This window comes from Boleophthalmus pectinirostris, unplaced genomic scaffold, assembly GCF_026225935.1.
Source record: "Boleophthalmus pectinirostris isolate CB_2022bp ecotype Guang Dong unplaced genomic scaffold, ASM2622593v1 HiC_scaffold_17, whole genome shotgun sequence".
NCBI lineage: Eukaryota > Metazoa > Chordata > Actinopteri > Gobiiformes > Gobiidae > Boleophthalmus > Boleophthalmus pectinirostris.
Genome location: NW_026571115.1, coordinates 27,802,553 through 27,829,125, shown reverse-complemented (window position 1 = coordinate 27,829,125; position 26,573 = coordinate 27,802,553). Strand labels below are relative to the sequence as shown.

Genomic DNA, 26,573 nt, shown 5'->3' with positions numbered 1-26,573 from the left:
TTTATGCACTCGTGATGTGTGTGAATCAGTATAGTCACATTTTCTTTATGTTTTTGGTCATTTTTAAGCAGCTTTTTCTGTATTTTACGTAGCCAAATGTCAATATATGCCTCTCTTTACTATTGGCAGATATCAAATTGGTCAAAAATATGAATACCTGGGAGATTTCTTGTATAAAACTGGGACAAATCACTGGTTTTGGTTGAATTAAATCCACTGGAACAGGGGACACAGGGCACAAAACTGGGACTGGTCTGGTCACTCTAAAACAGTATACACCTGTTGTATTTCCCACCAGTTCAGACCATGGTAATTTAAGAAATTTGTAGGCTTGTAAGTTGTTGTTTTTTTAATGTCCTAAAGCTTTAGAAGACAATTTAAAAGGCTAATTTTTAACATATGACATCACAAGGTGGAGCATTTTGAGCTTCGGGGATGTAGACAGCCTAATTATGCAGGATTGCTCAAACATGTGGCAATGAAGCAAAACACAACTCCAGGTATGTTTTCGATGAGGTAACAAAATTATAATATGGCTTAAAGCTCACAAGAGTTAATTTTATGTAATAGAGGACCTTTAAGATGTAATATGGAACCTTTTAAGATGTAATATAGGACCTTTTAAGATGTAGTAGGCTGTAATTATGCCATTGTGTTTATAATTTATAGTGGAACGCGCCCAATTACCAAGCTCTGTTCAATTTTCATTTCTAGAGTAGGCAGATTTGGCTGGACGAGGCAAATGAAAAGATAACATTTTGTAATCACAGAGGATTCCAAACCAAAATCCTTGAATAAACATTAATTGTCACATATTCAAAAATCATATCTGTCTAAGTTAAAATGTGTGCCTACTTCGTTTATAAAAATACGTGAGATTCCCCTGCACTACATCGCTGCACCATTAGGTACATTACGCGTCCTCCTGTTTTCCCTTGGGGCCTATCTAATCGCATTAATTCACACGTGTCCAAAATGGTTTCATTCAACCTCACAATTAAAATGTGGCGTGTGGGTGTTTTTTTATGTGAGATTTGTCTCCCCCTTGTGCTCAGTTAAAGAAACAGACAGCTTCATTCATATTTTGTGGTGTGACAGGCAGCAAAAGCAAAGCCTATATATAACTTTAAAGGTGTTGACGTGTTCAAAATGTGTTTTTCATGCATTTTGATATAATTTTGCACATACCCATAACAATGAATTTATGAAACGTGTTATTTTCAGCAGTCAACTAAAAATGCCAGATGCCGTCGGTAAGAAATAGGTCTGGGTATCATTAAGAAGTTGCCGATGCGATGCATACCTCAATACATAGGCCACAGTACGATATGTTTTTCAATACAGTGCACTTTCAATTCAGTATGATTCGATACGATATATTTCAAATCGATTTGACACGGTTCAGTGAAGAGCAAAGACTAAGTCATGGCTGTGATACTAAGCGTTTACTAAGTCTAGCAAGTTTGTGCTGAGTTAATATGAAAATCACCCATTTTACTCCTAAAAACAGTGAAAATGTCAACACAACTGTAGAATTTATACAAAATAAATATGTAAAATATACCTAAAAATACTCTTGGCGATCAATACTGTATCATCAAATTAAACGATATGATATATTGATATTTCAATATTTTTGCACACCTGTAGTAGGAAATAGCAGTAGTGTTGTAGCATTCCCTCTTATGTGAAATATGTCAAATAATGCACAGAGTTAAACTTTCTTCATGTTGTTTTAACATTTTAAACAGGCAAAAAGATGAAAAATGAAACCTATTTATTTTTACATTCCTGACTTTAAAAAAGTGAGCTACATACGTTTTAAGGTGAAGGACCCGCCACTTTCTTGTCTTTATGGAGATGTTATTACTTTGCCTGGGATGTTGAATTCATCAAACATCTAGCCAGGCTGGCACCTAGTGCCTCCACTCAATTTTGTTTCTCTCCAGCAACTAGGTCAGGAATCAGAATACACTAGATGGTTTGCAATAACCCTAGAAGTTGTAGACCGCCCACCGGCCAATCAGTGAAGAGCTGAGTTGCGATAGCAGAGTGCACACGCTATCCTCTTTTGGACTTCCTTTGTCAAATACAAACTTTGTAATTTTGATTGCACCTTTAATTCGCAAGTTCACCTCGCAGAAACGATAATGATCATTGACAGACATGTTCATTCTCTGCTTTATTTGCCGTTGTGCCGGCAATTACTTGGACACCACTGACCATTCTGGTGCATTACATACGTCACGACCAAACAGCAGTGATTGGTTAAATAAAAAAAAGTGAGAGGTCAGACGGTTTCTACGAAGTGAAACCGACTGAATCAGGCTATCAAATTCCATGGAGACAAGCAAATTACAGGTCAGATAGACTAAGACAAACTTTATTGATTCACAAGGGAAATTACTTGGACATGGTAGCTCACACATCACAATATATCTGTGTAATAATGCATGTTTCACTGACAATGCCAGATGCCCTAGTAATACAATCTGCCAAACATCGAGGTTTTCAAGAAACTGTAATTACGTCAAAGAAATCTCTGGTAAAAATGTTTATCCAGCTGACCAATTTCAATTTTCTTTTGCAATAGCAGCATTTTAAAACAAATTGAGCATGTCTATTATCATCATGATGACAGCAGACAGATGATTCAAGGTGAAGGCAGTTTAGGTGAAATTATAGAATGTTTACAGAATAATTTAAAAATCTAAAAAATATCACTTTTGCACATTTTTCCCTCTTCAAAACTCATCACACTGAGCTTAAACCAAGGCACGAGACAAAAATACTGAAGTGAAAAGCATTGCTTTATGAACGCTGTTTCAGTTCAGCGGCAGATGAAAGGAAATTTAAAAGGTGCAAATGTATTCTAAGTCAGCGACAACAAACAGTGGAGAGGCAGAGGCAAACACGGGATTAATGTGAAGCAGAGGTGAAGCCGTAGCTGGATCATACCTGCAGACAGCCTCATGGGGAATATCAAAATGAGCCCACGGGGTGCCATCACATCCACGCTTTCTAATCCACAACATGTTAAGAATTGTGTTTGCATCTCTTTTGTACATTTTAACCAGACTTTAAGAAGCTGCATGAATATGTCTTAATATGCTCACTGGGTTAGAATTTCTTAAATGTTGTTTTAGTATGTTAAGCCATTTTCGGATTTTTATGTTCTAATGCTGTTTCATCATCAAAAACATGGCTGGAGTATTGTTCTATTTCATTCACACATTTTAACACACATACATTACAAATATGGAAAACACTCTGTTCTACCTTGTGATGTCTTGTGGCAATACAGGAAGTGCTCTACTGTGTTCTTAAACTCCATACACCTTAACTAGAATCATTTGGATGATTTCAGACCTGGAATCGCCAATCTGTACTAGAGGTAAAAGGTTCATTTGAAAACTACCTCTACTCACATCACAAGGTGGAACAGAGCATTTTGGCTTTGGAGATGTAGACAGACTAATAATAAAGAATTACTCAAACATGTGAATGAAACAAAACACAACTCCAGGTCTGTTTTTGATGAGGTAATAACATTATAACATGTCTTAAAGGCAAAAGAAGAAATTTAATTTGTCAGCTGGACAAAAGTTTATTTGGTCGAATGTGTTTCGCAGCTCATCCAAGCTGCTTCTTCAGTTCTCAATTGAATGAACTGAAGAAGCATTTTGTGGAACATCCCAGACATTAAAACATTCAAGGTACTGTATGTAAGGTTTTGATTTCCTTACCTTATCTGTATGTCCCAGATATGCGGAAAACATGGTCAAATCATGTAGATAACAGCTTTTACAGATACAAACTGTCATGCTGATTTACTTTTAGTTACAACTAACACTAGAAATTAGAATTTTTCTTTGACTTATGTTATAATTTGTTGTTTTAATTCTCAAGACAATTAACAATTAGAAAGCAGAATGAGCCACAGAAGTCTCTCATTTATGTCGCCAGTTTCAGTGCTGAAATCATGTTGGTTTAAGGACTCTCTGATCTGAATGGTCACTACCTAAATCCCAGTATTGAATGAATTGAATGAACTGAAGAAGCAACTTGGATGAGCTATGAAACGTATTCAAACAAATGAACTTTTGTCCAGTTGATAAATTGAATTTCTCTTTTTGATAGATTCTACCTGGAAGACTGAGGGATTGTACACACATATCTTAAAGCTCACAAGAGTCAATTTTGTAAGAACCTTTAATGGCTAAAAAGGTACCATTTTTGTACATTCTTTTTTTTTCTTAAAGGTGCACTGTGTAACTTTTCTGTTAGTCTGTCAGCTCCTTGTCTCCCTGGAGATGTTTGTCTTGCCTGGAATTTTACACAGTATGACTTTTAACTTATAACTCATACATTTATTCAACCACAGGTGTTTCTTTAGCAGAAAGAGTAATTTTGGCCTGTTCTTGTCTCCATGGAGATACGTACATTTAATGCCCTAGTAAAGAACATTACAGTTGAAGAAAAGCAGTGTTTGGATGTTTGAACTCAGCTACTTTTTATCTTGAGCCATATATCTTGTTGCGACCAAATTTGTCTTATAATATTCATGCATTTTAATATTAGCCGCTAATGTCACCATCCTAAAATATTGTGTCGTGTTACTATCCTGCAGCAGAGATTTTTTTTCTGTTCTTCTTGTATTCATTAGCAGCACATATTCATTTCATCATATCACCGTGACATCATTAAGCACAATGGCACTGTCTGTGATCCCATTGGAGTGTTAGGCGTCGTAATAAATGCAGCGAGGGGAGAGACATGCAGATTTGTACTGTTGTATTCCACCCAAACCATTTCCCACTTACAGCCATGGCAGTGTCAGCCGAGCACTATCATCGCTGAGGGGAAGTCAACAATGTAATGCTGCATAATAAGGGAGCGCTAGATGTCAGGATACACAGCAAAGTTAATGGTTGAATGTCCCCTTGACATTTCATTTTGTTTCAGATGTCGTGGTGGAGCTCTTGGATGTGTGATTTCTTTTTTTTTTTTGTAGATAGCACAACAAGAAGATTATAGTTAATAGAAAAATCTATTACAAACAAAATAATTGCTGGTTTGCAGATGGCACTGAACAGTACTAAACAGTGAACATAATGTATTTTTAATGTAGTTGGGGGAAAAAGCTGTGGTAAATGCCTTAAAGATACTACAATATAATACAAATGAACCTGGTGTCTTAACCTGCAGATAGAGGACACATCCAGGTTTCTCACTCTCAGTATATGGACAGATCATGCTTCATGTGAAAGCTCAGAACCTCCAGAATACACTCACTGAGCCAGTTTCATTTTGTGGAAACCGTCTGACCTCTCAACATTAGGATTTGTTCGCTCAACGGTAGGCAGGTACTTTTTTTTTTTTAAACCAGTTGCTGCACTTTGGTCGTAACATATGTAACGGTATATTAAGCTTTTCCCAAATCCCGTAGGAAGAAGGGCAATAACATCTTTCCCCTTGATAAAATTCACCAAACATTCTCTTTGTTCTGGCTTTAAATCCTTAATCTCGGGAATCGTTGCCAACACAGAATGTATGGCTTCGTCTACACCCATCTTTGTTTATGGTTGTGCTGTACTACAAAAGGGACCCAGACAGGCGCTTGAGTTTGATGTCATGGCTTTTCTGATTGGCCGGTACACGGTCTACAACTTCCAGGGTTCTTGCAGTCCGTCTAGTGTATTCCGATTCTTGACCTAGTTGCTGGAGAGAAATTAAATTGAGTGGAGGCACTAGGTAGCACCACCCTGGCTATGCAGAGGCTGCATTAGCACTGATTCATGACTGGCGGCAGATGTTGAGGTTCAGACTAAAGAGTACTTAAACCAACATGATTTCAGCTTTGACATTGGTAAATGAGAGACTTGTGCGACTCATTCTGTTTTTTGATTGGTTATTTGTCTGGAGACCTAAAACACCAAATTATAACATAAGTCAAAGGAATATTGTAATGTCCAATGTTAGTTGTAACTAAGAATAAATCAGGACTACAGTTTGTATCAGTAAAAGCTGTACTGTAATCTATATGATTTGACCATAGTCCAACGAGGTTCAGTTGGTCTTCCGATATGTGGAGTTAATATGATTGATTGAGATTCAGGAGCAGGAACACGCCCTGACCGCCCTCTCCTCCTCATCAACGAAGCACAACTCACTTCAATCACACCCCTAATTTCCCAGAAGCCTATTTGTAACAGCCTTTCCCATCATCTCAGTTTGTCTCGGCTAACTCGACCCCACCTTCCCACCCCCTATTTTGTTTGTCTTTCGGCCATAAGACGAGGGGGGTCCCGTTCCGGCTGGGCCAGTTGCTGATTGAGACGGAGCCCCCACCCAGACTCGCAACCTCCGCCTCTCATACATCAATAAACTTCTTCTTCGCACTATGTTGTTGTTGGCATGGACCTTGCTAGTGAATTTATGTTATTAGGTTCTTTTTTTTAGACCAAGCGTTTTCATACCTGACAGTTTCGACTGCTCAGTAGCGGTCTTCCTCAGAGTGGTAATGTGATGCTGCTGTGACGTGCCCACGGGACTATAAACCAGGATGAGGGGGCTTTTTTACTCTTACACACCTGGGATACTGTCCTGAGGAAGTCGGGCTGTAGATGTCGCTGTCGTCCTGCTTTCACCGGTAGAAAGACAGCACCAAAACCATTCAGACTGACCAGACATGTCAAAACAACATCACGTGACCAGTCTGAGGAAGAGCGCTAGTGAGCGGTCGAAACTGTCAGGTATGAAAACAAACTATGCAGAAAGAACAAAAATGTGGCTGTTTGCTGCAGGTGTTCCAATCAGTAGGAGCAAGTAGAGGGTGCTCTTGGAAAAAAGGATCAAAACTCAAACACAACAGATTCCAGGCACTCCAAAGGGCTTAATTAAGCCCTGATGAAGACCAGTTAAGGTCGAAACATGTTGGCTTTGGCCATTCAAATAAAGACCTTTTAATTATATTTTTCCTCGTGGGATGTGTTAATTTTTTCTACTGTTTTGGAGTGCCTGGAATCTGTTGTGTTTATGAAAACAAACTGTTGGTCTGAAAAACAAACCTAATAACATGATTTGACCATGTTTTCCAGATATATTTGAGGCACACATATAAGGTGAGGAAATTAAAATCTTACATACAGTTCCTTGAGTGTTTTAATGTCTGGGATGTTCCACAAAACGGCATAAAAATATTTTTATTGCAAAAAATACTGTGGAACATTCCAGGCAAGGAAATTACATTTTCAAGGAAACAAGAATGTGCATCTTTACTGACCCTTCAGTTTTATATTCAGGTGGTGCTGACAATGCATCCACTTCTTGGTCAAATTCAAGATCCCACTTTGCCTTGTTAGGTTTTTACCATTTCTATTTTTAGCCCTGCATGTCTGAAACCTTGAGTTAGCTTTATTTAACCTTGGTTTAGGCTCATTCTGTGATCACAGCTTCTCCCTCTTTGCCTTTCTCCCTGGAGCAGTGTGATGTGTAATGCTATGTGACAGCTGGATATTGGCTCAATGTACACTAACATGCAGCTCTCATATTCACAGCGCTCATCCGTATGTGCTTAGATCTCCTCGCGCTATTGGACGAGTACGTAGCTGCTCCATATCTGCTCGGATTGGGTATTATATAAATGAGAATGTGATGGCTTTTGGTACTATAGCTTTCTCGGATCATACGTCACCCTACTGGGATACTGATGATATGACAACATGAGAGTCAGGCGCAGGCATCCATTTGGCCCCGTCGCCATGGTTATTGTCTCCATAGGGGCCAATGAGTCCAGCCCGGAGCGCATTGGCAGCTGATTTTTGTGCCTCTGTTGACATTTATCAGGCCTCTTCTCGGCGGGCAAGTGTGCTCTTTCCCTGCACTTTTCTTTAATCGACATTACAGGCTACTCCAACCTGTAAGAGAGGATCTGGTTAGTAGTGGTGGGTTTAGAGTAGACAGCACAATATATCACAATAATCAATATCGCAACAAACTAAATATATCAAGGTTCTCTACCTGAAGGAAATGTCATATTTTTTAATGAAAACATTTTACTTCCAGATTGACGAGTCTCATTTGGTCACAAAGTGCTGCTTTTAAAACATCATTCAACACAAAATTATCTTATTTCCAAAAAGTCCAAGATTAGCCCTGTTCTAGTATTGGTTTTGTTTTTATCTGAAGGGATTTGACAAGTAAATTAACTATTTTTTGTTTTAATATGACTGAAATTATTGTGTCAAAAGGTGTAGAATAGCCAAAGTTTAGAGCTGTACGATATGTTCCTTTTGTTTAGGTAAGCGTCCCTGTGTTTAATAGTGTTAGTCAAGTCCTATAGTCAAGACTGCACTAATCGAGACCAAGACCTGTCTGAGACCACAGGGTCCCGAGACCAAGACAAGATCAAGACTTGTAAAGGCCGAGACGAGACCGAGACCATGCCCCATTGAAACCAAATCAAGACCATCTTTGTCATTTTCTACATTTATTTGTATTTTACAGTTGTTTTGGAGCATATATATCAATGCATATATTTATAAATCTATTTATCTATTTATAAATCTATCTCCATTTTATCAGTTGTCGAGTATCAGAGCTTGAGACCGAGACAAGACCGAGACCAAGCGCCTACAAGACCAAGACAAGACGGAGTCCAAATGCCTACAAGACCGAGACAAGACCGAGTCAAAGCGCCTTTAAGACTGAGACAAGATCTAGTCCAAGCGCCTTCAAGACCAAGACAAGACCGAGTCCAAGCGCCTTCAAGACCAAGACAAGACCGAGTCCAAGCACCTTCAAGGCCGACACAAGACCAAGTCCAAACGCGGTCGAGTACAAACACATCGAGGCTGAGAGGAGACCAAAACTGCAAAAAACATGGTCTTGAGGCCGCTCTCGAGACCAAGACTGGTCTCGTCAACACTGTGTTTAAGTAAGGTTCCTCGTTGGTCACTGCTCCAGCTTGGTAGTCCTGACCAAAATCCAAGCTCAAGATTTGGTTTCTATGAACTGCTTCTGACCAATGACCCCCTGCAGCATTGCCTATATAAAAAACAGAGATATCATTCTGGACTTGTAAGTGTTCAAAGCTTGAGTGCCTTGGCCCTTTGCTTTGTATTTACTTGCAATTATTTTAAAAAAATCAGCCTCTGGCTCACACATGTTGAGTTCAAAATCATCACAGTCATTTTTCAACAACAGAAACAAATGAAACTATGCTGCTTGTTATGGAGAAATGTCACAATGAGGAGGAATTTCATCAGTTCTGCAGTTCTGAACACAGAGTCAATGGACCTGTAAGCCATTTTGGATCAATATTGCTCTTTATACTGCACAAAATGTAAAATATTGATTGATGAAATATAGTTTAATACTCAAAAAAATCTTTGTTTGCTTCGATAAATCTCAATGTGTTTTTTTTTTTTTACTTTTAGACTTGTGCGAAGGCTTTAATAATATTCTAAGTTCTTTTTATGAAATACACACATTACTTTTTAATGCGTCCTTATTAAATTTTCATCTTGGCAGGAAAGCGGTCTTGGACAAGCGTTGAGATGGGCCCGCATGGGAGAGCATGGCTTATCTACACGAACCACGCGGGATGTAATCACGGCTAAACTCTGCTCTATGTGTCTCCATGGCAACTGCTTCTAAACATAATAGCGGCGTGAGAGGGGTGCAAGAGGTGTCACATAAGAAAATCACTTACACTGAGATGAATAGGGCCCTGATTTAATTATTATATAACTTAAATTATTTCAAACAAAAGCTAAAAATGACAAATGAAAGAAATATTGGATTCTTCCTGACAGTGTAATTATGGAAACTGCGCTGACAGACGTTTTAAATACTGTATTGTCTCGGAAACAAAGACGAAATGTATTTTGGAACACTCGGGGGGGAAAAAAAAAACAAGCTTGTTGGAATTGAAGTGGAGATCTCAAAAATGGATGGTAGCTTTTAGCATGTGTCACCCACCGAGACTTGAAAAATATGAGTCAGCATGGTAATCTTTCAAACAAAAAAAAATGAATCAGCACGCGCCTAGGAAAACATTCAAATTATAATGATTAATATGCAAAAATAAAATAATTGGAAACTGATTAGTTTTGCATAATGGCATGAACTGGCAGAGTTATTTGAACATTAGAAAGTTTGCCATTCATTTACAGTTTAATAAATCAGCGTGGGGGCAATAATTAATCCTGCTGCTAACTTGGATAAGAAATCGTTTTACCCCTTAAGAGCGTTGTGCAGGATTTTTACTCGTTTAAAAATGTGAAAAACAGAACCACTCAATTTTAAATGGTTTGCAGCGGTCCAAAGTTATTCCTTACTTAACTTATTATGCCTTCTGAGTTTTCTAATTATTCACCACAGAGACCAGGGTGAAGTTTTCCCAACAACTAGCATGGCAGCATACACTTCCTGGTTATCGGACAAAAAAATGTTCAAATACATGGAAGAAAATCGGGTACAGGGCCTTAAACTGGAATATTCTAGCTGCATACAAGGAAATACAACCAGTACACTTCTTACTACTATTGATCAGAGGTTGTGATTTGCAAGTTGTGACTTGGACTTGAGTCAAACTTGAGTCACTATTTTTAGGACTTGAGACTTGACTTGATTAAATGGACTAAGACTTGGGACTTAACTTGAACTTGAAGGTCAATGACTTGGGACTTGACTCTGAGTTGAGGCCTGTGGCTTGAGAAGGCTTGATGCTTACTCTAAAAAAATATGTTTTTAGGAAATACTTTTCTCTTTACAGTTGATAAATGTGGTGCTTAATTTTACAGGAACAAACTGGAACATCCCTCCAGATAAGTTTTAGATGCTGAGGTGACTTGCTTTCCTTGTAGAGCTGCTTACCGTGTTGAGCTGAGATATCCTGACCAGTACGTATTTTGTTTGATGCAGATTAAAACCACAAAAGACAGCACCATATCCTGGCCATTTGTTCACAACACAATTCAGATAAACTATACAACAGTTAAAGACGAACACAGACGGGTTACTCCTGCAACCAAGCTGGACTTTTGCACACTCCCACTTCTATGTTCTGTTACTTTGGATGTAACTGAAGTACTGTGATGTGGTATCCTCAAATGTACTACAGTAATATACCGTACAAAACAGTATTATAAAGGACAACACTGTAAAACAGAGGGAACTACATAGAACATGATCTTTCCATTTTAGTGCAGACTACACGACAATAATGTTATTTTGCATGTTTAAATCTGAATTCTTTCCGTTCTTACCGTAATAATTCACACTAAGATCTTGTCAAAACATTTTAAAAGGAAAAATTAGCATTTCTACAGCTATATAAATACTCATATATAAATATACCATGACTTTTTAAGTACAATTTATTTTAAAATTCATATAAATGGCAAAAATCTAAGCTCTATTTGGTACTTGAGAGTTGAAATGACTTGAAGCTCAAAACAGACGACTTGGACTTGACTTGGGACTTGACTCAGACTTGAGGTCAAAGACTTGAGACTCACTTGAGAATTGCTAAACAATGACTTGGGCCCACATCTGCTACTCATACTTCGCAGCTGATGTCATCAACACTCACTTGGGGTGTGATGCTAACTGTAGGCTCTGCTCTGTCTGAATCAATCAAAATCACCATTTGTCTCCAAGCACAGAGCAGTAAAATACAATAACAGAAAAGCTCAAACAAAAGTCTCAAGTCTCCCAGGTGGGGTCATCATGTCCAGTTTCAGGGCAGTTTGAGGACAGCAGCAAATGGTTCCCTCCTCTAAAGGTCTGTTGTTACTCAAGAGCTTTGTTTTCATACCAGAAAGAACTGACTGAGCCGGAACTACAACAGGAGAGGTGATTTGTGCTGCTAAACAAGTCTCTCTCAGGTTAAATTAGTCAATAACTAAACTATCATTAGCCATCAGTTTTTTAGTTAGTCACTTTCACCTTTTTTGTTGAAAACCAAACACCTCAACAGAACCATAAACGCTTGTATTAATCACAAACTCAGTCGGTGTCAGTGTTTGTTCATTTGTGCATTGTGACACCATAGTAATTGTTGAACATTCCACCATATACATACATATAGAACACCCCCAGCGTGAAGTATCAATGTTTTTGTCAGAATTTTAGTTGGTTCTCAATCCAATGTTCAAACAATCATTAAGGCAATTAAAAAACAATTTGTAATCTCAGTAGTTGTATCCAGTTCAAATGATCCCTAAGATTTTTTGAGTTACTATATCTTACAGTTCCTCCTAAAATATTATTCATGATTTAAAATGGATTAGCTGCAAAATATGCATGCTGAGCCTCCCTAAACTATTGGCACAGAAATCTTCAACACCCTGGAGAGTTCTGGCAAAAAAATAAAAAAAAACATTATGCTTCAAAGTCCTCTACATCGCAAATGTGAACAGAATTAATTCAAATTATCAATCATGACTTGAGTCGTTTTTTATTAGATATTCATTGCAACATTTTAAGATTTGATTTTCAGTTTAAAAATTACCTGCAGACTATTTGTAATTGTCAATGATAAACTTGGATCGAGAGGTATCTGAGTTCAATTGCCGGACAAATCCCCACGCCCTCCTTCACGTCTCAAGCCCGACCAACCATGACTGATGTTTTTCAGTTCCTTGTGATATATTTTTCTTTTTTTACTTCACTGAAATTCATAAAAACAAATATTCTAAACAGGTCAAATGATAATGTTAAGTATATAAATCTACACTCAAAGCTGCTCACATCAAGATTCCCTTTTTTGAGTTATGGTAATTTTACTTTTATGCATTGTATATGAATCTTAACCCTAAAATTTAAGCCTTTTTTGCCATAGAGACATCAAGTTAAGAAGCCTTCATTTGAGTGTTTTCATTGCGTCACCGTGCGTTTTGTTGCTGTGAGCTTTTTCCTGTTTGGTTAAGTACATGACAGCTCAAGTCCTCTACACAGATAAAAGCCTGGCTGACTCACATGTTGAACCGTTTCTGCTTATCTCTTCAGAACCACAAAAAAACACTAAAAAGGACAGTAAATACAACTCAAAGTACCAAGTAGTCAGCAGTTTTTAATATATCGACTCAGTCCTAGTGGTGACAGATGACATAACATGCATCGTCTTGAATATTATAGAAAAATAACATTTCTCTGTGCAAGGTAAACAAGGACACTTAAAAACGCAAAAGTGGCCGACAACACAATGTACCATTATTAAAACAAAACAATATAAATTCAACTAAGACAGACAGCAAGGCTCTGTATTTCCTTATCTGGTTGTAATATCTGATAGTAAACAAAAAGGCAGCTTACAATTGTTGACCTCATGAAATGATAAGCCAAATATACAGTGTCAAACACCTATATTTGACATCAAATGAAATGACAGTCGCAATAGAATATACTAAAAAGGTATAGTGAAATGAATATGACAGACTCCTAAGTGTTGCATTATCAGTTGCAATGTTTTTTTCTACGTTGGCTTACAGCTACCCTACAACAAAATAGCCAAACATTTAACTTCACAGATGTCCTGTGGACAGTAGTGGGCTTTATCATGTAACCACAGATTGTTTTGAACTGAGATAGCATTATCAGCCATTTATGTGCTGCCAGCTTGTGACATTGTTCTACAGTACACCTATCTAGGCACTTCCCCTGATCTGAAAAGTGGCAATTAAAAAGACTAATCCAGAAATGTAGTATACAATCACAAAATGATATGTCACAGATTAAAAGTATAAAAGTGTACCATGACCCACGTGCCGGGGTCACTGATGTGTCTGTGCAAAGACAGTGTAGGGACATGTGGATGGAGAATGAAAAGGTAAATAAAACCATGTGACCTCATCATGTCCCACCCACAGCATAACAGCTGGACTCTGTGATGCCACAGCCTCACAGTAAAGTGCACTTCATCTGCCTGTCCCACACTCTGGTAATGCTTTAAAATAAGCACAATAACATGAGATCTATGTCCTGTTCTCTACCACAGCAGAGACAGAACACAGCCGAAGTCTCTTGTTGACATTTGACAACTGCCTGTTTTTTATTCAGAGGAAAGTCTTAACACAAACCAGCATGCTGGTTTACAGTGCTCTCCACTGTTTAAGCATCGAACAAACCACAGCCAGTCACTGCGGTGAGAGTCCTATGTGCAAAATCACAGCTGACTGTTTGCTCCTGCTCCAGCCCCAGTGCAGACGTATGGTCTATGTGCTCTCTGGCTCTAAGCACGTCAGACTGACCAGAGGACTCGCTGCCGACTCCAGTGTCAAACCTGCCTCTGTGCTCCATGTCCATGTCCTGTCTGAATGCTACCTGATCCGCCCATCACTCTTCACTGGGATCAGGTCAGATTTGGGGTCTGGAGACAGGGAGCTCCATGTGGTCTGTGAACATAGAGTCAGTGCACTGCAGGAGGAAGTCTGAGTGGCACACATGTCCCCGGTTACCCAAAACCCCTCCACAAGGCTGTCCAGCCAGGCCTCCAGAGGCTGTCCCACCAGCTGGGCGTTTTGTTGGGCTTTGAGCATGGCCGGCTCCTGAGGAGGCAACTTGAGCACAGAGCTTAGCTGATCAAAGCTCTGCTCCAGATATTGGTTACCAGGAGGCCCTGCCAGCAGCCAGCTGTCCTCTCCTGCAAACACACCCCCCCAAGGAGTTAGCTCAGATCTTACACTTTAAATGTGTGCTGCATGTGTGGTTCTTACCTTTGCGCAGTGGCTCCTTGTCTTTGAAACTCAGGGGCAGAACTAAGAACTGCACTTGGGCGATGCGCTCCCACTGCTTGAGCACCCTGACTGTCCAGATGCCTGGGCGCAGAGGGTGCTGTAGTGGTGGTTTGTACTGGGTGTACTCTGCATCCACATCCACTGTGATGTCATAAGACGCTGCTACCACCAGAGCCGGGTCGATCCATACAATGGTGGCTGTGAGGTTGGGCCCTCGAGCCCATTTCTGCACTGCTAAGGGCTCATCCATTGGGCCAATAATACCACCAAAGTTACGAAAGATTCTTTCTTTTGGATCCCACTCTGTGCCAATCTGTGTGAAAAAAAACAAATCATGTTTATTTCTATTCAAAACATATAAATGATTTATTTCTATCATCAGTTATGCTGGAATATTGTTGTTGCAATAATACCTCAAGGCTCTTGAGCCTCTCAAACTCTTTGAGGTTGTTTTCAAAGACCAGTGTGGCCTGTGGCACAGCCCACATCTCCAGAGTCTCTCTGACCAGTGAGCCTACAGCCTGGACCTCCTGCAGAACCAGGTAGCCCTGGAAGCGATCATAGTGGAAGTATACGTGCACCGACACTGGGAAACCAACTGGTTCAAACCTACAAACAGAAGTAGAGCCAATCAGTGCCATGTTTTTGAACACATGTCTGTACAAACATATGCTGGGAAATGTGCTGACCTGCAAGAGTCCATGTTCTGAGTGGTTCTGAGGTTGTTGAGGGCGAGACGAAATAAGGATGTGTAGGCAGTAAGAGCCACGTCACTGAAGGAGCCCACACCGTCCGACTGCTCAAACACACTCTCCCAATACGCCTTCACAGCCACTGTGCCCGGAGCGTACTGCCCGTACAGGTGCGTGTCCAGGATGTCTATGGCCTCTTGGTTCACTGACGACTCAAACTTACGAGCGAAGAAGGTTGGACGTGCCAATTGCTGTGGAAAATTGGAAAATGTGGAAACAGAGAAAATGTGTAACAAACATCACCGACCCCTTCTGTATAACAGGGTATTTGCACTACACACCTGGATGCGAATGAGATCTTGTGGTTTGAAGTCATTGGGTGAGCAGCCGCACCAGTCCACTATGTGTTTATACTGGCATTTACAGCCCAGCTTCCTGTTCCAGTTGGTGACACGCAGATTATTGTCAATGAGAGTGTCGCACATGTGGCTATTTCCCAGCACAGTGTGGAAGAAGGACTGTGGGGGAAGATACAGACAAAAAATAAATAAACATTCCCCTTGATCAAGCCCAATCTTTGTGGTGTCAGCGGGACTTTACCACAAACCCCAGCACCGTCAGAAAACCTTACATAAATACTTTAAAATCACTGAGTAGGAAAACCCAAATGTCATGGCTCTGAAAGCACCAGACGAAAGCAAAGCAAGCGGAGCACCTCCTGAGACGCCAGAGTCTAAAAAATAAACCCTTTAAATGACACCATCTACTGCTCCAAGTGCACTGCTCCTGAGCCCTGACACATTTATACATCAAACCGCTAGTACTGCTACAGAATAACTACACATTAATTAGTCTTAAAGCGTGAACGAAGATTTTCATAATGAGCAAATGATTCGTTAAAAAATTGGGATTAGGAGTACTGACTAAATTGTTACTAACTTTGAATCATTCTTTGTGTGTCTGTATATATCTTTGTAGATGTGTTTGCTTTAGAGATATAATATCAAAATAAGACAGATATTTGCGTTTTTTAGCATATCAGCTATCAGCCTTAAGTCTCCAGCAGAAGCTTCAACCAGCCAGCTGCCTAAAGAACATGCATAAGGCCTTATTTGAACACTTTACCCTGAAGAGGACATTACACAAAATGATTTATGAATAAGCTTGTAATAAATTTAAATTATGTTATTTGGAGAAGATAATCATGGCTCTCCACGTCGACCCAATCGGCAGAGCTTATCGCCCGTTGGTTTCTCTTGATTCTAACAGGGTTCCCGCTCTTTTCCATGACTTTTTCATGACCTAAAGTGAATTTATGGCACTTTATGGCACCCTAGATGTGTGGAATTGATCAGACTTTTAGGGCTTAATATGAAATGTTAACCCTTTCTACTCACTTTATGGTTTGGTATTATAATTTTTTAACATTCAAAATACTGTCAGTGCATTTATTGTCATCTATTATAAACTTAACAGAACGCTGTAGTTGCATGAAAGAGATTTCCATGACTTTTCCAGGATTTCCATGACCGTGGGAACCCTGTTCTAAACACATCTGTCTACATTACGACAAGTAGGTGATTAGGCCAGGCAAAGTTATAGGTCAAATCTCTAGAGGCGACCTTCTCAAAAAAGGATGCATGTTTTTCAAGGTATTTTTCTGCTTTAAATGACCTCTAACTGAATAAATGAAAGATGGATAAGTTAAATGCCATATTGTGGGACAAAGTAATAACATTCAATGGGAAAAGAAACATCAGAAATGTTACATAGTGCACGTATAAAGCTAATTAAGGTGTAGTATTATCAAACCAAGCTCCTGGCATGTTTACCTCGGCTGGCAGCAGTGCGTAGGAGTAAAACTGCTTGAGCCCCGTCACCAGAGGGTCTTGGGAGCTGATGACGTACTCTACGAAGCGGCGCGTAAGAGCGAACCAGTCGGACCCCCCGGACACCTCCAGACCCTCCGGGATGTTCCGCTCGCCCAGACGCCACATGTGGTTATCGCACTCGTGGAACAGTCGATCCAGACCCTGCTTCTTAATAAACCTGAGGGAGAGATTAGAATACTTGTTGTTTTTCGTCTACTGTTGAAGGGGTAATAAGGAGGGTAATCTGTACGCACCTGGCATTCTCTCTTCCGTGGGACTTGAGGAAGTTTTTGTCTCGGTTTTGTGACAGAAAAGCGACCAATTCTGTGTTTGTTCTGAAGAGAAAAGTATGGAGAAAAGGTCAATGATTAAAAAACATACAATTTATCTTGCTCCAGTACAGATATATTGTAAAAGCAGCTCTTGAGATCAGAATAAAACTGCTGTTCGCCGTCTGCATCTAATTATAAACTGTTTTTAATCATCCAAGAACCAGAAAGTAATCCTGGAGCTCTGTTGGCATGCTAGTTGTTACCCTGACAGCAAAAATTCGCTCTGGCCTCTGAAGGTTGTGAAAAGCTCTAATAAACTCTAATAAATTGTGGTGAATGAATAGGATGCTGAAAGTGATGAATAACTTTCGACATTTGCTGCAAACTAATGAACTAGATGTCTTTTTCAATTTTCAGAAAGTAAAAATAAGGTACAGCGCATTCAGAGTTGTTCTTCTTGTTCTTGACAGATCCAGTGGCAAATTGACAACGTGTGGGTGTACTGTCTTGCCAAGTGACACAACAACAGGATGTCCTCAAAATTACAACCACCTCTGCTGAACCCATCACGTCATCAAACTGAAAATAACTATAAAGAAGAAGACAACAGCTGAAGACCCACCTGGTTGGGAAATCGGTGCCGCTCAGATTGATGAAGAAGTCCCATTTCCAGTCCAGCATGGCGAGCAGGTCCTGCATGCTGCGGAGGTAAGCCTTCAAAAGACTGGCACCGCCCCAGATGGTGACCATGCGCCATGGTGTGGCCCGGATGTTTGGGTACTGCTGCGCAATCTGCGCCACCTCCCTGTGCATGTAGCCGGAACGCTGTGAGGGCAGGAAAATGTTAGGCAGGATATCAACTGGAGCATAATTAGTTAAAGGTCATACTAGGTTTCATTCAGGCCTTTAAAAATAGTTTTGACTCCTGGCATTGATAATTCACATTTTTAACTTACAATAATAGGGCTGAGTGTCATTTAGAAGTTGCTGATACATAAGCCACAATACGATACACATCTCAATACAGTGAGCTTATGATTCAATAAGATATTTCAGATTGATTCCATATGGTTCAATAAAAAATAAAGGCTAGATCATGGCTGTGACACTAAAAATCTTTGTTAAATCATTTCTTGTGCAAAGTTAATAGGAAAAACATGCACATTTTAATTACCAAAAACAATGAAAATGTCAAATGTGTTGCATAAACAAGTTTCCTTCCTCCAAACAAGCAATAAAACTATATCACTGTAACAAAATAATTGAGTAAATACAATATACCAAAAAATATTCTTGGCGATATATCAATACAGCAGCCCACGATAATGATACTGTATCATCACATTAAACGATACAATACATCAATATTTCAATATTTTTGCACACCCATATACAATAATGTTTTGTATTATTCTCTTTCAGATAGCCATTTTTTAGATTGCAATGAGTGCTTGTTTTAAGTACCTTTCACCCTATGCTGTTATTTGTGGGGAGTGACAAAGCCTCTTAAGCCTGAAGCACCATTGTTTGCGCTGTTAGCAACGGACTAATGAACCGCTTACTAAATTTATGTAAGTCACTGAAATGATAAAAATCAGTCTTACATGTAGACAAGCGCAAAAATCTGATATCTTTTGACACATTTGGTCCCACTCGAAAATGAGATGCTACATCTTAAGGGGCTTTTAATAACTTTAAATTAACTGTGATGGCGTGATGGCGTGATTAAATTAGGTCAACTAGAAAGGACCTTGCAAATATTAACACTAATTTAATATAACTTCAAGTGTGGGGATTGCCAACTTCGTGTCTCCATGAAAATGACATTGCTTTTCGTAAATGTCCCACAGTTTGGTATTAAACATTCTACATCAGGCCAAGTTACAGACCAGAGAAAGATTTTTTCCAAGGTATTTTTAGTAACCCATACACTGTAATAAAATTTATTCAAAATGTTTATTGCTACACTGTGTACTATTCCAAGCAAAGCAGTATAATTTACATAGAGACAAGGAAGTACCAAATCCTTTAATAGAAAATTTACTCAGGACATAACAATATCCAAATCTCTCGTGCAATATTTTCCACGATATGCATCTCACCGTATGATATTGTGGCGGCTCACAAACTGTTAATATTATACTTATCTTCTTTTAAAACCTTCCAAAGATAAAGTCATGTAGTCTACAGTGAACCCAAGGATCATGGTCTATGTAGTTTCCTCCCTATTGCTGCTCCATAACAATGAATTTAAGCAAAGAGACTCATAATTAGATAATATATATTGGCCCACGATATTATTTTGACGATACGATATCTTGATATTTCGGTTATTGTTTCATCCCTGAAAGTTAAATAGCGTTCCTTTCATTTGAGTTGTTTGTTTTTTATATTTTACTGTAGAAAATTTGCAACCAAAATTAAACTGCAGTTCCAAACAGCTGGTCTAAAAAGCTGGCAGCGTTCCTCTAGCCCGCCCTGTTTTAGCTCCTCTCCTTTCAGCCAGCATTTTGTCTTTAGATGGATGAAGTGCTGCTGCTCTGTCGTAGTGACTCTCTCCATCCCTGTCTACCTCTGCCTCTGCGCTTTGGCTTCACATCGCGACGCTTTCAGGAGAAGTAGACAACCTTTCCGGATGAACAGGTGCATCAGTGACACACTGTGGCCCACACACCTGTGCTCCCGGTGACCAGACCTTTGGGCAGCTCATGACAGCACTTTTCCTCGACTAAATCCAGCCCCTAAGAATAAGCACTCCTCTCTCTATCCAGGCTAATCCCTTTAACCACACTGAGGGACTGTGCAGATAAGTATAACCCCCAGAATGCAAGAGGAGGAAGATGAGAGTATGCAGGAAGAGGAGAATATGCAGAGTATGCAGAGTACGCTTTGATAGTACGCTGGAATAGTGTGGTAGTGAAAATCAGATACTAATTGATACTAAAACAGTACCAACGTATCAAAATTTGAGCTTGTATAAGATCTCATGGTAACATAAAGAAAGTACCATTATTTTGTGTATGTAAATTACATTCTGTTACTAAAAAAGGAGCATGTTTTAACTTGGTATCGTAATCGGTATCAATCGTTAAGTCAATTCCTTAGTATCAAAACAGTTTCAGTATTGTGACAACACTAGTCTGGAAAGTTTGGCATATCTCTTTGGAGACAAGCAAATGACACCACCAGCATACGGTGGAATATTCCAGACAAAGCAATAACATAACAGGCAAGTTACACAAGACACCATTAAATAAAATTGGCTAAAGCAACTTTTCAGACATGGTAAAAATTTCTGAAAAGACCTTGAATACTCTGCACCTTCTCCTAGATTTGTTCAGATCAGCCTGTCGCTTTCTTCTTTCAGTATAAAGCATCTGCTTGTGTACACCATTGTTTCTGGGTCGCAAGAGATTTTTTTTTGGTTCGCCTTCGCGTTCATCATGATCTGCATGTAGGTCTGCAACATACAGGTCTACAGACTATTTTGTTCCAATATTGCTGGTTCAATTTAATTTTGAAAAGAAAACGAAATGGGCTACATTTAACGTCCAAATAGACGAGTTATGGATCCTTTTATTGCTGGTTCAATTACTTTTTCATTGTTTAAAAGTTGAGTAATACTAATTGTTCAGAGAGACACTATCAATCAGTCAATAATAAAATATCCTCATTAGTGTTCAATAATGGTCAAATCCACCTTTATTTTGTGATTTATGAATAATGTCTATTGAGTTGGGTCGCGAAGGTTTGTGACTTAATATGGGTCTAAAATATGGGTCCCTAGTAAAAAAGTTTGGTAAACACTGATGTAAACAACCATGCTGCTAATTCACCTTTTCAACAAGCTTCATTTTCCATGGTGGCCAGCAGATGGCGCAAGATAAATGATCAAAAGTAACTAGTAATTTTGTAATAGAATTTATTCTGTATTAGTTTTGATGCTGAAAGAGTCACTGAAATATTTCAAAAGACATCATAGCAGGGTAAATGAAATGGTGCTGAAGTCTACAGCTGCTTACCTTGTCCACGTGAATGTAGTAGTAATGGTCCTTATGGTATATGGCTTTAATGAGGCGCTTGAGCTGTCGCACCGCTCGCCCATGTACCATCAGGACAAATGCCACTCTCACAGGGTTTTCCACCTTTAACAAGCTGTTGTCCAGCTCACCAAAAGCCTGCACTGGGTTTGAGATACCTAAAAAGAAAGAAAAAGCGGGATTTATTTAGTTACCAAAATGCATAAAATGTGATGCTACTTTCTCAAATAATTTTACAAACAACAGCTCTACTGTGTTTCTGTCCAGAGGGATTTTCCAGACATAATTAGATTTGGGGGTAGGGCCATCTTACAAGTAAAACATGTTGTTCCAATTTAAATCACAATGGCTGAAGTTCAATGATAAATTAGTGTTATAGTGGCCATTGCACAGTTGAGGATAAAGCTCTGCTGACATGATAAACAAGAGCTCCCTGCCTGTACCTCTCCTGTCCTATTCATTAAGCCATGTGCAGCGTGTGCAGTGAAGCCTCACCGAGCTGAGGGCAGTACTGGGGCAGTTTGTGGGGCATGAGCTGTCCAGCCTGATGCTGACACACCAGGTTGGCGATCTCCTGTCTGCACTGCAGAGATGTTGCTCTGTGCAGGGCTGACAGAGCGTCCTTGCCTGTGATGTCACACTTAGGCACAAAGTCGCTGCTGGGAGCCTGATGCGCCCCGTCCACGCTGCCCGTCTCTCCTGGGATGGCGGGCAGCCTGAGCCCCTCAGCTGCGCTCCTTGTGTCGCTCAGGTTCCTGCTGCTGGAGGGGTCATGGGGCTCCGGGGGGCTCTTCTGTCTGGTCCGCGTTCCCCTGCGGCTGGTGCCCCTCCTCAGGGCGCTGGCTGCTGTGCCCCCTGTGCGCTCTGACCTGCTGCTCCATCTGCCCTTGCTCCTCCCAGGCACAGAGTTCTGCTTGTCCCAAAGGCCACTGTCTCTCTTTAGGTCCTGGTTACTGTGGTCAGGCAGCTTGGAGCGGCGTGTCTTTCTCTGTAACAGCAAAAAGGACAAAAAGCACCATTCAGATGAAATGCTGACACAATGTTCACAAACAGAAGGAAATAGTGATGCATCACAAACTTTTGCACTAAGACAACAGACTAAAGAGCCCAGAGGCACATGCATGTGTTTACATGCTTGACTTTTCACAGGGGCTATTTTTAGCTGTAGTTTGTGAAGCCAATGCAGTGAAACACAAGTCACTTCTTCTGCAGTCTTGTTGTGTCTGTTCCTGATACTAAACATCTCCACCATCACCAAACATAAAATAATGATCACCTCATGTTTCTGCACAATTATTCCAAACCCTTTAATCTGCACCAAGATGACGTCAGAAATATGCACAGCCGCTGTATGAGCTGCCTTAGGCTGCTGGAAGAAACGCGGAGGAGAAATATCCATTATGTACTTAAGCACAAAATGTACATACTGTTCTCCACTTAAAACCACATGAACACAAAAAGAAAATTTGTTTTTTTGTCAACCAGAGAGTTTGAAAGCCGATAAAATCACCTGTCTATTTGGCACAGTGAGAACAAAGGGCCCTTCAGAATGTGCTCTGAAAATGAGGCTCTGAAATACAGTGAGTGGGCAGTGTGCTGCGCTTCTGTCAGACATGTGGCAGAACGTGGGCTCTCCCGTGCTGCTGCAGGCACCTGAACACCTCACCCACTATTATAGTCAACTTTATTTAACTGGACTCATGGCCCGTTTAAAATAGACAGACACAGTGACAGCATGTGGTGCAACATGGAGCCACACCATTAGAACCAAACAGACAGTTTGGGTCGAACAGGAAGGCAAACATGTGCTTATTGGAAATGGCACAGGGCTATTTTTACATCTTAAAATGTATTTCAGTTAATCACTTTAGACAATTGCCAATATTTATTTCCCCAACAGAACAGAAAAATGTGATGGAACACATGTACACATACAAGCATAAGACTACGCATTTCTATACTGGACAAATTCAAATCCATTTTTAATCAAGCCAATCATTTCTAAAGGTTTGTTTCGTCAGTGTTTTAGTGTGTTACACAACACAACTTTCCATTTCCATTACTTTGAATAAGCACAAAGAAAAACCCAGCTCAAGAAAATCAATGGTGGCTCATAGTTTCTTAATGAATTGAAAAGCCTCTGTGTCGTATCTACTGGCCAACACTCATTTCTCTTATCAGCCACTTCCACCACACTATATTTAATTAAGCCCATTGTGTGAAAATAGACACAAAGGCAGGCCTGTCTGTCTCTAGAATCAGAGAAAACTGGAGCCTTATCATAAAATGTCATCTGCTGAAATGGAAAGCACTAGTATACGAGTTTTATGGAAATTTCTGTAGATATACGAACAGATACAAGTAACCAGCTTACTCAGATGTGTTAAGAAGAAGAGCTATAGACAGGCATTTATATGTAAAAGTGAAGATTAAACTCATGATTGATAAGTTTAATCTGTTTTACAATATTTCCTCATATTTTTCTGTAAACAGGTGTAGTCTTGTGAGTGCAGTTTGGATTAGACACATAGAGATACATAACTGTTTTGAGAGCTTTTGCCACGCCCTCTTTTTAGTCAATTAATCAATCAACAGGACAATCTTTAGTCAAGCAAGAATCTCTTTAGTTGACTACATCCCTAATATTGTGAGGAGGCTTGTATTGTAGAAACGTGCTACTCCAATGTTCCACACTATCACATTAAACATCTCTAGCCAGCACTTGGTTCGTTATCTGTGTTTTTATTAGCCAAAAATATCATAAAAACATGCCATGAGCAGGATCGCTTCTCCACAGATCTGAACTGTTACTTGGTCTAGTTGCACCACCTGCCATTGTGGATTGTTTATTTAATGTCATACTGTGGAATATTTTAGGAAAAGTAATAATGTGACCGTGAAGATAAACAGATTAAGTGATGTAATTAATTATAGCCTGTTTAGTTTGTCATGTTGTAATTATAATTGGAAATTCACCAGAAGCCTGTAATAACATAATGAATACATATTAAACTTATTAAAGTTTGCATAAATGTTTTAACATGCATTTCCTGTTCTGCCAACAGGGTGGATCATTGCAAATGTATGAGCATAGGTTTGTCATGATATCAAAATGTCAAACTTGATTTCAGTACTAAGGAATAGACTCATTTCAACACCACAGAACTTTTATATTACCACGTTGCCTTATATTTGTGTAATCCCTCAGTGGTCCAGGTAGGTTCCACAGTGGTCCATGGGCATGTACTCATCCATGTGTTCTTATACTTGTTCTGATACAACTCAAGATCATTGTAAAGCTATTCAGGAAAGGTTCATTTCTCTCCTGCATATTTTTAGTATCAATACTTGATCAAATGAGTATCTAGTTTCTAATACTAGCTTTAATATTGATTAGTATCTGATTTTTGATACTTTTGAGAACCCCAATAGGCAACAACAACTCAAAAATAGATCATGACAGAGTTTCGTGGCTGAGCCCAGAGTTGGCTCATGTGTCCAGCCCTGCCTCAGCCTGCAGGCACTGGTGATGTGTGTCATATGCACACTCTCCATGGATCTATAGAGCAGTCATGTCTATTGGACATTGTGTATTGTAAAGCTTCTACGTCAAATACTCAATAACAAGACTTGGCTGCTTGATTTGCTGGACCAATTTGTGAGTGGAGAAACTTCAGCTGTTGCATCACTAGCTGCAACTCTATGGCCAAGGGTCTGGGCTGACTAACTGACGTTGGTTGTTTGAGTTGTTTTTGTCAATGTGACCACAGAGCTGACTCTACTAGGATCATGTTTAATCACTACGTGTGGATTATGTTCTACAAGTTTAGCCTACGCTTTTACAAGAGCCTTGTAGCGGCAGGTAACTTCGTCTTTACGCACGGGTACCGTGGGTAACGTGTCGCTGTGAAGTGATACAGACATGACAGGACTGGCCCTGCTATAATAAAGTGTTTGGCAAAAGCACTACAGTTTTCTCCAGCGGCTAACTGAGCTAGCGCCGCTCAATCACTGACCCACAGTCACTGAGCCACAGTCACTGAGCTCGATGCTAACGCTCCGAGCAGGGCTGGTCTCACTACAGCAGGCAGCAGACAGCGGCTTACCTCGGCCTCGCCCTCCTCCAGACTCCGCAGGCTCCATACCACCAGTCCCTGGATCAGGAGGATAGTCAGCGCCGCGGCTATGGCCAGTTTGTACCGACGGAGCAGCTTCTGGACGCGCGCACTGGCCACCATTTTTTCCGCCTCCTCTACGGGAGCGCGCATACTCTCCTGCGCGGTCACGAGGAGCCGTGAGCGCACCATCCTCACGCCGAGGCTTCCTCTGAGACACAACTTCAGATTACACTGGCTTTATTTCAGCAATTACAAAACATCACCGCCCTAAAGAACAAAGAACTCTGAGCACACCCTTTTATTAAACCCTTTTATTACGTAAAGCTTTTGGCCAGCCCAAAGTTATTTTAACACTCTGGCTGCTACGGGGAAAGTGTTTGGTAGCCCACTAGAATATTGAGCTTCGTTGATATATTTTTGCTGTTATTTATTTTATTTTAGACCTTGACTATAAAAAAGACTTTTCGGAACTTTTGTCGCCAAGTTAGATTTGCCTCAGCAGGTTTATGTTAATGCGGTCCCCCTAATATTTAGCAATGACGTAAAACGTAAACAAAAAGAAAGTCAGCGTTGCCATAGTGACACTCCATGAATACTAATGGAACATTTTTGTGTTTTTGTGCGGAGTGAAATCATCTCAGGACGGGACCTCCCTGTCTCCTGGGCAACTGGACTCCAAACCAAGAATCTGGTCTGGCGTGCAGAGAGTGGAGGGAGGACGCCGCACTCAGACTGTTTGATTTGTGCAGCCTACACCTTTTAACCAGGCTGGAGTATTGTGTGTGTGTGTGTGTGGTCCACGATAATGTTGGGACTGGATCTCCTCATAGATCTTC

At 40.1% G+C, this 26,573-nt stretch overlaps 1 protein-coding gene across 1 annotated transcript; it reads right to left on the bottom strand.

Moving 5' to 3' along the window:
- Positions 1–13,061: 13,061 nt before the first annotated feature.
- xylt2 (xylosyltransferase II) lies at positions 13,062–25,933 on the bottom strand. Its single transcript, XM_020922644.2, has 11 exons — positions 25,726–25,933; positions 22,115–22,607; positions 21,602–21,777; positions 18,202–18,404; positions 17,562–17,642; positions 17,269–17,485; positions 15,778–15,954; positions 15,434–15,687; positions 15,158–15,353; positions 14,724–15,057; positions 13,062–14,650 (listed from the first exon to the last, which is right to left on the bottom strand). The coding sequence occupies exons 1-11, from the start codon at positions 25,924–25,926 to the stop codon at positions 14,328–14,330; spliced, it is 2,655 nt and encodes an 884-aa protein (XP_020778303.2). The 5' UTR covers positions 25,927–25,933; the 3' UTR covers positions 13,062–14,327.
- Between the last annotated feature and the right edge of the window lie 640 nt (positions 25,934–26,573).